Below are 14,645 nucleotides of genomic sequence, written 5' to 3' on the forward strand. Positions count from 1 at the left end.
AATTACAAAACGATTTAATTAAAAAATATATATATATTAAAAAAAGGCATGGCCGATATTTTTTTGCCGATTCCGATACTTTGAAAATCACCTCTAAATATAATATATAGGGCTGTCAAAATTATCGCGTTGACGGGTGGTAATTAATTTTTTAAAATTAATCACGTTAAAATATTTGACGCATTTAACGCACATGCCCCGCTCAAACAGATTAAAATGACAGCACAGTGTCATGTGCACTTGTTACTTGTGTTTTTGGGTGTTTTGTCGCCCTCTGCTGGCGGTTGGGTGCGACTGATTTTATGGGTTTCAGCACCATTGTGTAATTATTGACATCAACAATGGCGAGCTACTAGTTTATTTTTTGATTGAAAATTTTACACATTTTAATAAAACGAAAACATTAAGAGGGGTTTTAATATACAATTTCTATAACTTGTACTAACATTTACCTTTTAAGAACTACAGGTCTTTCTATCCATGGATCGCTTTAACAGTTAATAATGCTATTGCTATCTTGCTTTATTGTTATAATAAACAAATACAGTACTTATGTAATGTATGTTGTGTATACATATCCGTTTTTTGTCTTCTTTCCATTCCAACAACAATTTACAGAAAAATATGGCATATTTTGTAGATGGTTTGAATTGCGATTAATTATGATTAATTCATTTTTGAGCTGTGATTAACTCGATTAAAATTTTTAATCGTTTGACAGCCCTATTAATAAATTATAATATAATAAATAATAATAACACTATTAATAATATAATAAACAATAATAACACTATTAATTAAATCGATAATAACCAAATAACCCTCTCTGGGTTCTTCACAGAAAAAAAACCAGGAAATAAATAACACTATTGACGGAAAAAAAAAAAAAAATTGTTCAAGGGGCCGGACCAAATGTGGAGGCGGGCCGTATCCGGCCTGCGGGCCGTAGTTTGGGGACCCCTGCTTTAAGCCATTTTGCACAGTTCTGTCACATACCTTGCTTCCAGCTTCCTCCCATTTCTTCTTCATTTGTCTTGTAGTACATCTTCTGTTTTCAAGACATGGCCTTTACTTGTTTGTCATGATGTTTGGATGTCTTCCTCAGTCTACCAGTACGCTGAACTTGAACAACCTTGCCATGCTGTTTGTACTTGGTCCAGCTGACTGCGAACAGCCCACATCTTTGGCAACCATACGTGTAGCGTTACCTTCTTCAAGAAGTTTGATAATCCTCTCCTTGATCTCAAGAGACTGCTCTCTTGTTGGAGCCATGATTCTTGTGAATCCACTTAGTCCAGCAGCCGTCCTAGGTGTGATAACTGCACTGTTTTTAACTGTTGACTAACAAGCAGATCTAATCTGAGGCAGGGGCCCAGTTAAGGAAAGGAAATTGACTGTGTGTGTCTGTATTTTCTACTCAAAATGGAATGATTCCATATTTTTTTCTTCAGAATGGAGTGATTCTATATTTCCCTGCACTTGCTGTATAAAAGTAACATTTACTGACCACCACAATTGTTTTTTATTCATTTGTTTTAGTGTTTCTGAATGCCAAGGAATTGCACTTTTGAACTAATTCATTATTTTTTCAAGCTTTTTATCTAGGTTTGTTCTACATAATAACATGTCTTAGTGAGTGCTCGTCAGAGACTGGTGATTCCATACTTTTTGCTAGGGGTTGTAGCAACATTAATAACTAGCCCTGCAAGCAGGACTCAACGGGCCCTCGGGAGTCCTGTGTTGATTTCTCCAATTTCTTTTCGGTGATTTTTTTGGGGGGTCATTAGGTTTTTTTTACCCTTCGAGGAGGAGTCGGTCTCGTAAAAAAGGCCATTTCCTGTTCCCAGCAGGGGGCGCCAGGCCTAATGGGTGATATTTCAATAAAGTCGAGTTCAGGCTGGGATACATCACGTACATGCCAAATATGAAACAGATTGAACGTTGTATGGGGGAGTTATTAGTCATTTTCTGAATTTGGTGTTTTGTCAAAAAAATGTCCGACTTTGGCACCCCATCTACTTTGGCACAATGAAAAATACATCGTATCTTTTTTTCTCCTACAGATGAAGTAGCAGAGTGTGAAGCAACAGCCTTAATGAGTCAAAGCAGTTCTTCACTGCTGTCATCAGATGAACCAATTTATCCCTAATATATGTCATTGAAAAGTACATCGTATTTTTTCTCTCCCACAGAAGAAGTAGCAGAGTGTGAACCCTAAAACCTAACACAAAAAAAAAAAAAACGCCCCGCACAGGTCAGCCCGTGAATGAAAACTCACCATTTTGATATGTGCAAATTTTAATGAGTTTTTGAGCATGTTCAGAACTTCAAATTGACCATTTTCATTTGCCCTGAAGAAGCCCTACCCCTAAACCCTAACCCTAATCCCCAAATAAACCAGACTTTGGTACTCCGCCCAGGCCAGGCCCGTGATTGAAAACTCACCATTTTGATAACTTAACATCTCATATGTCTCATGAAGAGTCTCACCAATTTTGAGGAGGATCCAACTAACTGCCTCGGTGCAATGGTCTCAAACGTGCACCCTAGTTTTCGACAAAAGTGACATGTTTTTCAATATTCAATCCAAAACACCTGTTGGGTTTGGAATATGGGTGCAAGAGACTTTTTGAAGCATTTTGGCCCAAGGTTTCGACTCCCCAAATTTCACCGCTCTATGTTGAAAAAACCTAAATGGAGAGGCCTTTTTTAAAAATTCCAGGGGGCGCCACTGAGCCATTTTTTGACATTTTTTCACAACATTGCCAAATTACCGAAATTTTCTCGAATCCGCATGTTTGTGCAAATTTTGGTGAATTTTTGAGCATGTTAAGACCTCCAAATGGGCCATTTTCATTTGCCATGAAGAAAGAATAATAATAATCCTTTGCAGAACAATAGGGCCTTCGCACCATGTTGGTGCTCGGGCCCTAACAATGAATTCAATAGCTTATTATGATGGTACATAGTGACGTTATTACGTAAGTCCACTTTTTAAGGCAAGTTGTGTTCATGTAGGATTTTCTGGGAGGTGGTGCTGTCGTTCCCCGTGGATCTTCAAAAGAAGCTCCTTCACTTCGCGACAGGAAGCGACCGCGTTCCGGTGGGAGGAATGGCTGACCTCAACTTCAAAATTTCCAAGATTGACGCCCCCACCGACTGGTACCGACACTTTGTGATTTTTTTCTGTTATGGCATTATTCAAAACCACATTTTCCCCCTTTCGGACCATGTGAAAAAACTAGTGTCGCACCGATAATACTGTCTGTACCAATAACGCACTGAAATGACATCATCGGTATCGAGGAGTACTTAGATATAACACCACGATCAGTTTTGTTATTTTTGTCAGTAGTAATCTAATTACCGTAATTTTCAGACAATAAGGCGCGCCTGACTATATATAAGCCGCTACCCACCAAGTTTGACACGAAAACGTGTCCTCACTGTATTATGGGATATTTACACCAAAAGATATCAACCGGTAATACTTAATTTGACAGCGGCATCATAAGACTAAATAAACCACCATGAAGCTTTGAACTAATTAGCTGCGAAGCTTCATTGCTTCATTTGGTCATCACTGTTCTCTTGGGGGAGACAGTCAGCCTCTTCTGCCACCTGCTGTCAACACTGTTGCCATCCAACATGCCTCCCAACCAGTGTTGTCACAGATTACTTGAAAAATTTAATACCTGATTACGCCTCAAAAAAGTAATCTAGTTACTGATTACTTCATTATCAAAGTAACTAAGTTACTTTAAAAGTAATTATCAGTTACTTTTTACCCATTTTTCTCCCTTTGCCGCCTCAAAATAAGAATGACAATAGAAAAATATCATCACATGTAATTGACTTTCCGATGATTGAATTTAAAGGCGAATATCAGAATTTCGCGCAAGCTTGTCTACTCCAGAGCCCTGAAACTAACAAATATCTGACAAACTGCTTGGAATTTGGGGAAATCAACGCCACCGACCAATTAAACCCCGCTAACTCTAAGATTGAGCCGAATGTCAAAACTTCTGAATTTCGGGTTATGGTTAACAGCATATCAGTGCCAATGTAAAACAATGCAAACCGGCGGCACAATAATCAACAACACACAAGTGGATTGTACAGTGCAATAGACCCTACCCACGTGACATCACAACTCCGCTCTCCTGACTGGTGCCGCCCACTTGTCCGTCAACACATCGTGTTGACCTGTTACGGCTACGTACATTCCTCCTATTTACGGCGTGTTTTTCTGCTCGTTAACATTAATAATCAAAATGGTGAAGGCGTGTGTGGCGGTCGGTTGCAATAACAGAGAAGATAGACGGAGAGACTTGAAGTTCTACCGGATTCCGAGAGACACGGAGAGGAGAGAGCGAGATGGGCTGCTGCAATTCGACGAGAAAACTGGGCTCCAAACGATTACCACAGATTATGTAGTAGTCATTTTATATCTGGTAAGATGCATTTAATATATATTTAGAGGGTTTTGGGCTGACAACCACAATTAAGATCATTGCTAGGCTAATCGCCGACAACATACACGTATGTATGTAGTGAGAGTGCTATCGCTAATCCATATAAACATTAAAAGCCCTAGCTCCATTGACAAATGACATGAAATACATTAGACTTGACAGTGGATGTTAGCAAGAACAAAAGATTTTGAAATGAAAATTTCGTAACTCACCTTCCGAGCACAAGATTCCTGCCGAATTTTCGTGTACGAGGACCTGTTTCACCCAACCAGCAACGTAACATTTATAAGCCTCCAAGCTCTTAAAGTTTTTCAAACTTTCGTGAGAATAGGCTGATTTTGTGTGGACAAGATAGTTGTAAATATCAGGGTCAGGCAGAGACGGCGAAGGCAGCCGGTCAAAAATCATCGATTTAGGCATCAAATATGGATCTGGCGACTGTATAGAACGAAGCTTTTCCACATAACGCCTTTTATGCAACACATCCAGTGAGTTTACGGTATCAGAAAGCACCGGGTCTTCCATGAAATGCATTTTAAATTCCTCGATCAATTGAAACCAATGCTAATACAGAGACAAAATGCCGGACAAGTGGGCGGAACCATACAGCGAGCACGTGGTTTTGTGACGTCGGTGGGTAGGGTATATAAACACAAAGGTGGTGGCGGGCGCGGATGCGCGTGCAGCCGTGCACATGAACAACCCGGAAGTACTCCTCTCAACATACACGCGGTCAATTTGGCCACAAAACATGGCAGCAACTAAGCACTTTACACTCAGTCGGACTTACAACACATCCCACAGATGCCAAACGAACACATCACCTCACGGCATGAATGTGCAACACGCATGTGATTTAAACAAAGCTTGCCAACTTGGAGCGACGACTGCCCATCGTTCCTACGGCAAAGCTACGAAATGGACGCGCATTTAGGGGTCCAACCTTTTGCTGATACCCTCCAGAATGAAGGGAAAAATACTCACCTTCATTCATGGATATCCACAGATCAACATTCCCTCTCAACGTCTCAATATTCGGCACAAATGTCCACCCGCCTCAGTCCCACAACACATGACGCGAGACCAAAACAGGAAATAGCTAAGAGGTTGTCATGGAAACACGTACCGGGAACCTTTTATTTTAGCATTTTCTATTCAAAATGCTCTTCGTACATGAGTACAATATTCTTCATTCTACATAGGTTATGAGGCAATGAAAAAATAGTAACGCAGAGACACTAAGGAAACTAACTTTAATCAGATTACTGGTGTAGAAAAATGAACGCATTAGATTACTCGTTACTGAAAAAAGTAATCAGATTACAGTAACGCATTACTAACTAATGCGTTACTGACAACACTGTGCATTGCAGCGCTACAGATGTAAATAAATCAAAATTCATGTCCTGTCCTGATTATTTCTTCAGTTACTGTTCTAGTTGTTTCATTAATTGCAAATTATGGAATTTGGTAACACTTTATTTGAAGGAGACACCATCAGACTATCATAAGACCATCATAATTATGACATGACACTGCCATGAGCATTAATGAATGCTTATGACCTGTCATTTTGTGTCATCTGGCAAATATCTCACTTTTGAATGGACGTAAAAGAGCTGGACATAAATGGAGTTAGTGACATAATTTGCCAGAACACACTTAATGACATCTGTCATAATCATTGATTAATGCCCATGATAGTGTCATGTCATAATTATGACGGTCTTATGACGCCGCTGTCAAAAAAGTTTTACCTAATACCGTATTGGCCCGAATATAAGAGTGTTTTTTGCATTGAAATAAGACCGAAAAAGTGGGGGTCGTCTTCTTTTCGAGGTCTAGACATTATACCTATTCACGAAGCTAGATGGCGCCAGATATGTTCTGTCATGACAGATCTCAGCTACTCTCAATAAGACCGAAAAAGTGGGGGTCGTCCCATATTCGAGGTCTAGACATTATACCCATTCACGAAGCTAGATGGCGCCAGATATGTTCTGTCATGACAGATCTCAGCTACTCTCAAGTTTAACCAGTTTTTATTGCAATGTTTTTCCTTATTCAGATTTGTTTCAAGACTACAGTTACAGTTAGACTTCGCTTTGATGGTTAATGCAATTATTGCAATTTTGTTGTTTTATCACAATAGATTTGTTTATTTACATTTCAAAAACCAGAAGCCATTCATTTACGAATGTGATTGGACTTTAGTTTACATATTTAAATGTTCAGATATTAAGATTTGAATGAGGCAAAATAACATGCTTTTTCTGTAAAATATATTGCTATAATCATTTGTTTCGGACGTACTGTAATTATTTTCTGTATAAAAATTATTTGGTGTTCAAAGTCTTTTTTCAAACTTGAGTCTTGAAAAAGAGGGGGTTGTCTTATAATCAGGGCCGCCTTATATTCGGGCCAATTCGATAATCCAAATAAATAAATAAATAAATAAGATGCACTGGACTATAAGCCGCAGAATTCAAAATGAGGACGAAAAAGTAGTGGCTTATAGACCGAAAATTACAGCAATTGCTTTTCCCATCTTTGCAACGCCGTTTCAGTTACTGAGGATGTGAAGACGCATGTTACTAGAATTTGGGTGAATGATGCGGAAGACACGGAGAGAGCAGAGTGGGAGGAGGGAAGGGGGATGTGACGCCATTGAAGACGCGATGCTAGGTGGCTTGGAGTGTTAGCATAGCATTCGCGTTCTCACCAGAATTAGCAGTTAGCGTGGCGAGCGTCATCTTAAACTCTCGGGCAACTTTTTTTTGTTTTTTTGCATACAGTTCATGTCGTTCAGGTGGGTACAATTAATTGAAAATAATGGACTGAATTCCTATTGAGTATGCATTATTATCACCAAGTTGGCCTTGTACTTATATATGCTACAATATCACAATAATTAGTTTTTAATTACCGTAATTTCCCGAATATAACGCGCACTTTTTTTCCCCAAAATCAACTTGTAAAATCATGGTGCGCATTATAAACGGGTACATGGATGGAGACACAAATATATATATATTACAGATATATATATAAAAACCGATTTTTTTTTATTGACACGGCCACGTTGTGTTGAAGAAACGTATGCGGCGACCCGTTGCCGACCATTACGCTACGTGCCGTCACCATTTTGTTTCGGGAATACTTCACTCTGATCGGCCGAATGATTTCGTCTGTGTTAAATTCAGCTTTTTTCACTCTTCATAAAGCACAGACTTAAGTTTCTTGAACTCATTTGAGTCAACGTTTATTGCAGCTCCGCAACTCGGACCATAACAAACGTGAGCACACAGACTTCCTGTGTCCGTCAACTATATCTGTTCCTCGGGAAACTCAAACCCAAATAACAATAGTTCCTACGTTCCTACTGTCGTATTGACAGTGATGAGCTCTCACGGATTTCCGACTGACGTTCTCACTTTCATTTTACCGTATCAATCCATGGAAGAAACATTTATTCATCATGATGAAATGAGCAAGTTATACAATAGCCTTTAAAAGAAAAGTCACATCTGTTTTGTTTTCTCCTAGATTCCGGTAAGTTGGAGAAGTTGTCAAATCATATTATTACCGTAAATATTGTCATTTTATGGTAATGTTTTGAACTACCAATATGCTATGCTTATGCTGTGTTTCACCATTCGGTAAAATGACATTTGTATCTGTACACGAGCTCTGTTTTCTTGTATTCTTCTATTTATTGGTGCTAAAATTAGGGTGCACGTTATAAACGGGTACAATAATTTCCCCTAGATTTTACAAGTAAATTTGGGGTGCGCATTATATTCGGGAAATTACGGTACCAAAAAAATAGTCACTTGCCCTAAACTTTTCTTGAATGATGTATCCATAAACCTTGATTTATTTTTTTAAGCAAAACAACTAAATCAAAGATAGGTGAGAGAAGAGATTCAGTCTCAACTGCATATTGAAAAATATGTAAGTACATATCACGGTTCGGTGCGGGTTCAGTACAACAGGAAAAACCTTAACGCTTATTTCTCAAAGCATTTAAAAGTTATAGTTTGTACACCATAACACTGTTATATAGGTGAAATAAAAAAAAAAAAAAAAGGAAAATGTGACCTACGTTTTTTTTGGGGGGGGAATGAAAAACCGTTCAATTCAATCAGTCAATATAAACATATTTAATGTGAAAGATAATATTGAATGGATCATGTAATAACGTGTACAACATGAAAAGAAACGTCGGTTATTTGGCGAGTAATTACGCTGACATTGATTGGTAACTGAGTTACTAACTCAATTACTTTTTGAGAGAAGTAATTTGTAACTGTAAGTAATTTTTTATATTAAGATTAACAACACTGACACAGATGTTCTGCAATATGTACTTTTTCTGGACTAGTTTGCAACTACTACTTGTCCCCCTACCCAAAATGGCCGCCAGCTACGTACACCGCTTTCGATGATGATGATAGATGTCCAATCGTCCTTCTTTTTAAACCTGTCCTGTTCAGCTGCTTACATATGGAGAATAGGAATTTGAGTGTCCTTACGTTCTGAAAAGTTTGAATGTATCACATAGGAGCTTCACGAACTGTATGTAAATAAAGTGGAAGTTAAAGTCTAAGAGTTTAAGATGACACTCTCCACGCTAAATGTTCGTTGACAAAATATTGTCGTTATCGTCATCGTTGACGAAAACATCACAAAAGACACACTATGGGTACAGTATCAATATCTTTCGAGACCACACACCATTTCGGAATCGGTATCAGGTGCCAAAAAGTTGGTGCAACACAAAAAAAAAAAAAAAAAAAAAAAAAAAAAACACTTCCTCTTGAAATAAGCGTCTTTCTAAACATGAATTTTTATGTCCTCAGGCTTCCTGTGTCACACACGTGCTTCAATCAGATCTGCTTGCCGCCGTACCGCAGCAGGAAGGAACTCAAACACAAACTCACCATCGCCATCTCTAATGCGGAGGGGTTTGGCCTGGAGTGACTCCGCCCCGCCCTCGCCGGCCACGCCTCCAACTATTTGTTTAGCTATTTCTGCTCTTATTTAACGGGATGGCTTATAAGCTCCCGGACAAGTTAGCGCTGCAAGCGCTTCGCAGTGCCGCCGTGTTCGTCGCATCGAGATGCAAATAGAGCTAAGCTACTCGCTAAGGAAGTTAGCAGCTGTTGTGCAAAAATGTTGCCAGGCTCGAGTATTTGTCACGTTTGACATTGCGGCGTGTTGTGACGTCGTAGCACTTGAAAGCTTTTGATTGACGGCTGTCTGATTGTCACTGACGCGTGTTAGCCTCGGCACTAGCTTAGCATTAGACTGAACAGGAAGTGCCACTGAAACGCAAAAAAAAAAAAAAAAAAATGACGCCAGGCAACTAGATTTCTGAAGACGTTTGACTACATTCTCACCACTAGACGACTTGACACCTGCAATACTGGTGCGGGCTAACTTTAGCATTAGCTTTGCAGTAGACCGAGCTGGAAGCAGACTAGGCAAATAAACCAGAAGGCGGATAGGTTTCAGAAAAGTTGTTCTTCCCTCAAACTCTGGCTGCGCCTCTCTGTTTTTCTGGCCTGGTTTCCAAGGTAACTCGCACAGTGCCCCAAAATGGTGCTGGCTAGGAGCCAAGTAGGTGAATGTGGGTCAGAACAGCCCCCCGTGAACACGGCAACCACGAGCTGCTCACTCGCTCGCTCACAAAACTTCTTTGTCTCTCTCGCTCCGGAGGGCTCCGCAAGTCAACATCATAGCCGTGAGAAGGAGACCACCAGAAAGCGATGACTAGAACCAGATGACGACAAAGTGGCAAGCACAACATGGCGAGTAACAACGAGGCCCTGAAGACTTTACTAATCAAATCTGATGGCTTGAACCCGTCTGCTAAAAGCTACCGACACTCTAACAACTAAAAGTGAGGAAAGGTTAACTTGAACCCAGGAAGTAGAAGCTGGTGACCAGGAGCTTACAACTCCATGCTGATTACCAGAACCTGACAATTAAAACCAGATTATTGGACCCCAAGACCTAAAAACTGGAACCTCAGAACTTGCAACTCACCTGCAAAACTGAAAGCAACAGAACTTGATGAAGAGAAACTGAAAACCAGAAGGTGAACACTAGAAACAGAAGCCTACAATTTGACGACAACCACCTTTTAACTAGCGAGTACCTGTTGACTAGAAGAAAATCATTAGAACCTACTGACAAGTACCTGACACCAGAATTTGATGACCCTAGAACCTGCTGACTACATGACTAGAACCTGAGGATCAGAAGTTGATTTCTGGAACCTGATAACCAGACTCTGATGATGTAAAGCTTATAAACAGAACATGAAAACCTACACCCTTCCCTAGAACATTATGACGAGAAACTAAGAACGTGAACACAAGAAACTGAAGCCTAGAATTACCCGTAGACTAGAACCTACTGACAAGTACCTGACACCAGAATTTGACGACCCATACTTGATTCCTAGAATCTGCTGGCTAAATGACTACAACATGAGGATCAGAAGATGATTTCTGGAACCTGATGACAAGACCCTGATGATGGGAAGCTGATAAACAGAACATGAAAACCTGCACCTATTATCTAGAATATTATGACGAGAAACTAACACCAGAATTTGATGACCCTAGAACCTGCTGACTACATGACTAGAACCTGAGGATCAGCAGATGATTTCTGGAACCTGATAACCAGACTCTGATGATGTAAAGCTTATAAACAGAACATGAAAACGTACACCCTTCCCTAGAACATTATGACGAGAAACTAAGAACCAGAACGTGAACACTTGAAACTTAAGCCTAGAATTATCTGTTGACTCAAAACTACTGACAAGTACCTGACACCATAATTTGACAACCCAATGTTGATTCCTAGAACCTGATGACTAGATGATTACAACCTGAGGATCAGAAGATGATTTCTGGAACCCGATAACTAGGTCCTGATGATGGAAAGCTGATAACCAGAACATGAAAACCTGCATCTATTATCTAGAACATGATGTATAGAAGCTGAGAAACAGAACGTGAACACTAGAAACTGAAGCCTAGAACTTGACGATGGCCACCTTTAACTAGCGAGTGCCTGTTGACTAGAACCTTGTAACAATACCTGACACCAAAACTTGATGATCCAAAGTTGATTCCTAGTACCTGCTGACTAGAACTTTAGGATCAGAAGATGATTTCTAGAACTTGACAACTAGACCCTGATGATGGGAAGCTGATAAACAGAACATGAAAATCTGCACCTATTACCTAGAACATGATGTAGAGAAACTGAGAAGCAGAATGTGAACACTAGAAATGAAACCCTAGAATTTGGCGATAACCACCTTTAACTAGCGAGTACCTGTAGACTAGAAACAATGACTAGAACCAACTGACAAGTACAGTACCTGACACCAGAATTTGAAGACCCAAAGTGGATTCCTAGGAACCTGCTTACTAGATGACTAAAACCTGACGATCAGAAGTTAATTTCTGGAATAACTAGATCATTATGACAAGAAGCTGATAAACAGAACATGAAAACCTGGAAGTAACTAGAACCCGATTAAAAGAAACTGACAACAGGACTTAACCACTAGAAATTAACGGCTTAAATTTGATGACTGGAAGCTGAGGGCCAGAATCTAAAGATGACAACCATTATCTAGCTGTTACTAGTTGATGGGAAACAATGACTAGAACCTGACGATCAGAAGATGTTTTCTGGAACCTGACGACTAGAACCTGATGATGGGAAGCTGACAACAGGAACATAACTAAAACGTGGTGACAGGAAGCCGAATTGATTAGAAGTGTTGACGAGCAGTGTGTCAACATTGTTTTTTTTTTGTTTTTTTAGCCCAGAGAAGCTACTTTCGGTGAGACGAGCGTGTCCACTTCCTGTTTGTTGATGTAAAAGTGACATTAAAAATCTTTGCTGAAGCTGTTTTTATTCATTTTAAATTCCAGTACCTCATTTAAGTCATGGCATCTTTAATTCTGCTCTTTCATGCCCTCACCTCCAGATAGGGTTTCACTGTTTATTTTTTATTTTTTTAAATGCCCTCCTTTTAAAAAAAAATTCTTCCCCCAGAAAATTGAGGTTTTAAGCTTTCCACTGATCTCGGAGCGGAACTTCAAGTCACCTGAATGTTTTCCGCCATGTATCATTTTTAGCTAGCGGAATTTTGCTATGCGAGGTAGCCAATTGTTCTAAACATTAGCATTATTTATAGTATTTAAGCTTGCATACCTTTGCTATGCAAGTTGGCCAATTGTTGTAAACATTAGCATTGTATAGCATTTAAGTTAGCGGACTTTTGCTATGCAACTTAGCTAATTGTTGTAAACATTAACATTATATAGCATTTAAGCGGTATAGCTTACTTTTAGTGGTCCCTAACTGTCATCTAACTGTCGACCAATTACATGCATTCCCCTAAACCCAACAGTAACAGTGGGGTTGGGTTGACCAATCACATCATTCCCCTAAACCCAACAATAACACTGAGGGTTGGGTTTAGGGGAATGCATGTGATTGGTCGACAAAGACAACAGTTAGGGACTACTAAGAGTAAGCTTTACCGCTTAAATGCTATAAACACAGTCATTCCCCTAAACCCAACCCTCACTGATACTGTACCTATCTGTCAACCAATCACATGCATTCCCCTAATCCAGTGCTTCTCAATTATTTTCTGTTACGACCCCCCCAAGGAAGGCGTAAATGTTTCGCGCCCCCCCCAAACTCTGCCGCCACTGTAAATAGTATCATTTGTCACTTAACGTGCATCAATTTGCCTGAATTTAAAAAAAAAAAAGTCACATCCAAACTGTAAAAATACACTCAAGTACATTTTTAACATTTGATACTGAAAAATAAAATCAGTAAATAATAACAAATTCAAATTGATTAGAAACGTTAACTCATGAGGACAATATGCCAAAAAAATTGACCGAAAAAACAAAACTGAATAGAAGGAAAAAAAAAAGGGAAAAAAAAGTGTCTTTGGACAAAAGGACAGTTTTTATTTTCGCTGCTCGCTGCTCACAGTATCACCTCCAGTTTGCAATAGTGTGGGGTTATTTTCCACTGAGCATGCTAACAGTGCTCACTGGTTTACTTATAAAACACGATTATTGGCAATATTCGGCACGTTTTCGCTGAAAAACAACCAAGCGGCTTATCAATGAGATTGGGGTCTAAAGTCTTTAAGTGGCGTCTTAATTGATTTGGCTTCCGGCTGTCAGCTACAATCATGTTTTTTTCAGACACAGTAAACAGTGGTCTTTCCTCACCTACCACTGTATTAAATGTCAAAGCCAAAAGGCAAACGGCCCGAAAAAAGCACATTCTCGGCGGCCGAGGGAGAACCGTAGGTGACGGCGGTCGTCGTGACGATCCCAAGCCGAAAATGGCACGTCTCAGGCGGACACGTGAGAACCGGAGAAGACAGTGGATCGCTGCGTGAGTCCGGCCAGAAAACGGCTTTCGAAAACAGCGCACAGCTCTTCATATCTCTCGTCTTTGTGCTCTTGCTTACTTCAAAAATACTGCGCGCACTTTGAAAATGAGAGCGCCACTGCCATCCACTGAGTGGATGCGCAAGTACAATTTATTCTAGTATGGCAAAAAAGGGAAAAAAAAAAAAGCATATTCCCCGAGGTCACATGCGCCACCCTTGGCATCGCTCTGCGCCCCCCTGGGGGGGCGCGCCCCACTATTTGAGAAGTACTGCCCTAATCCCAACCCTCACTGTTACTAATGAAAAAACAGTGTCTGCTTTAACTAAAACATATTTTAATGAGGATAGCATAACAATAATGAAAGAAGGGGAAAAATAACTAAGTGAACCATCACATTTAATATTTTGTGCCCCCCCTTTGGCAGCAATAACTTCAACCAGACGCTTCCTGTAACTGCAGATCGGTCTGGCAGATCCATCAGGACTAATCTTGGCCTATTCTCTACAAAACTGCTGTACTTCAGTCAGATTCCTGGGATGTTTGGCATGAATCGCTGTCTTTAGATCATGCTACAGCATCTCAATTGGGTTCAAGTCTGGACTTTGATTTGGCCACTCCAGAATGTGTATTCTGTTTTTCTGAAACCATTCTGAAGTTGATTTACTTCTGTGTTTTGGATCATTGTCTTGTTGCAGCATCAATCTCC

At 39.9% G+C, this 14,645-nt stretch overlaps 1 protein-coding gene across 1 annotated transcript in view; it reads left to right on the forward strand.

Annotated features, from left to right (window-relative positions):
- The window catches only part of hectd2 (HECT domain containing 2), a 70,363-nt gene extending 57,658 nt beyond the window's left edge, over positions 1 to 12,705 (forward strand). The window contains exons 21-22 of the mRNA XM_057847387.1: positions 3,019 to 3,162; positions 9,338 to 12,705. Of these exons, the coding sequence (XP_057703370.1) occupies positions 3,019 to 3,162; positions 9,338 to 9,458 (265 nt within the window). The 3' untranslated portion in view covers positions 9,459 to 12,705. The remainder of the gene's footprint in view (positions 1 to 3,018; positions 3,163 to 9,337) is intronic.
- The last annotated feature ends 1,940 nt before the right edge of the window (positions 12,706 to 14,645 follow it).

This window comes from Corythoichthys intestinalis, chromosome 10, assembly GCF_030265065.1.
Source record: "Corythoichthys intestinalis isolate RoL2023-P3 chromosome 10, ASM3026506v1, whole genome shotgun sequence".
Lineage (NCBI taxonomy): Eukaryota > Metazoa > Chordata > Actinopteri > Syngnathiformes > Syngnathidae > Corythoichthys > Corythoichthys intestinalis.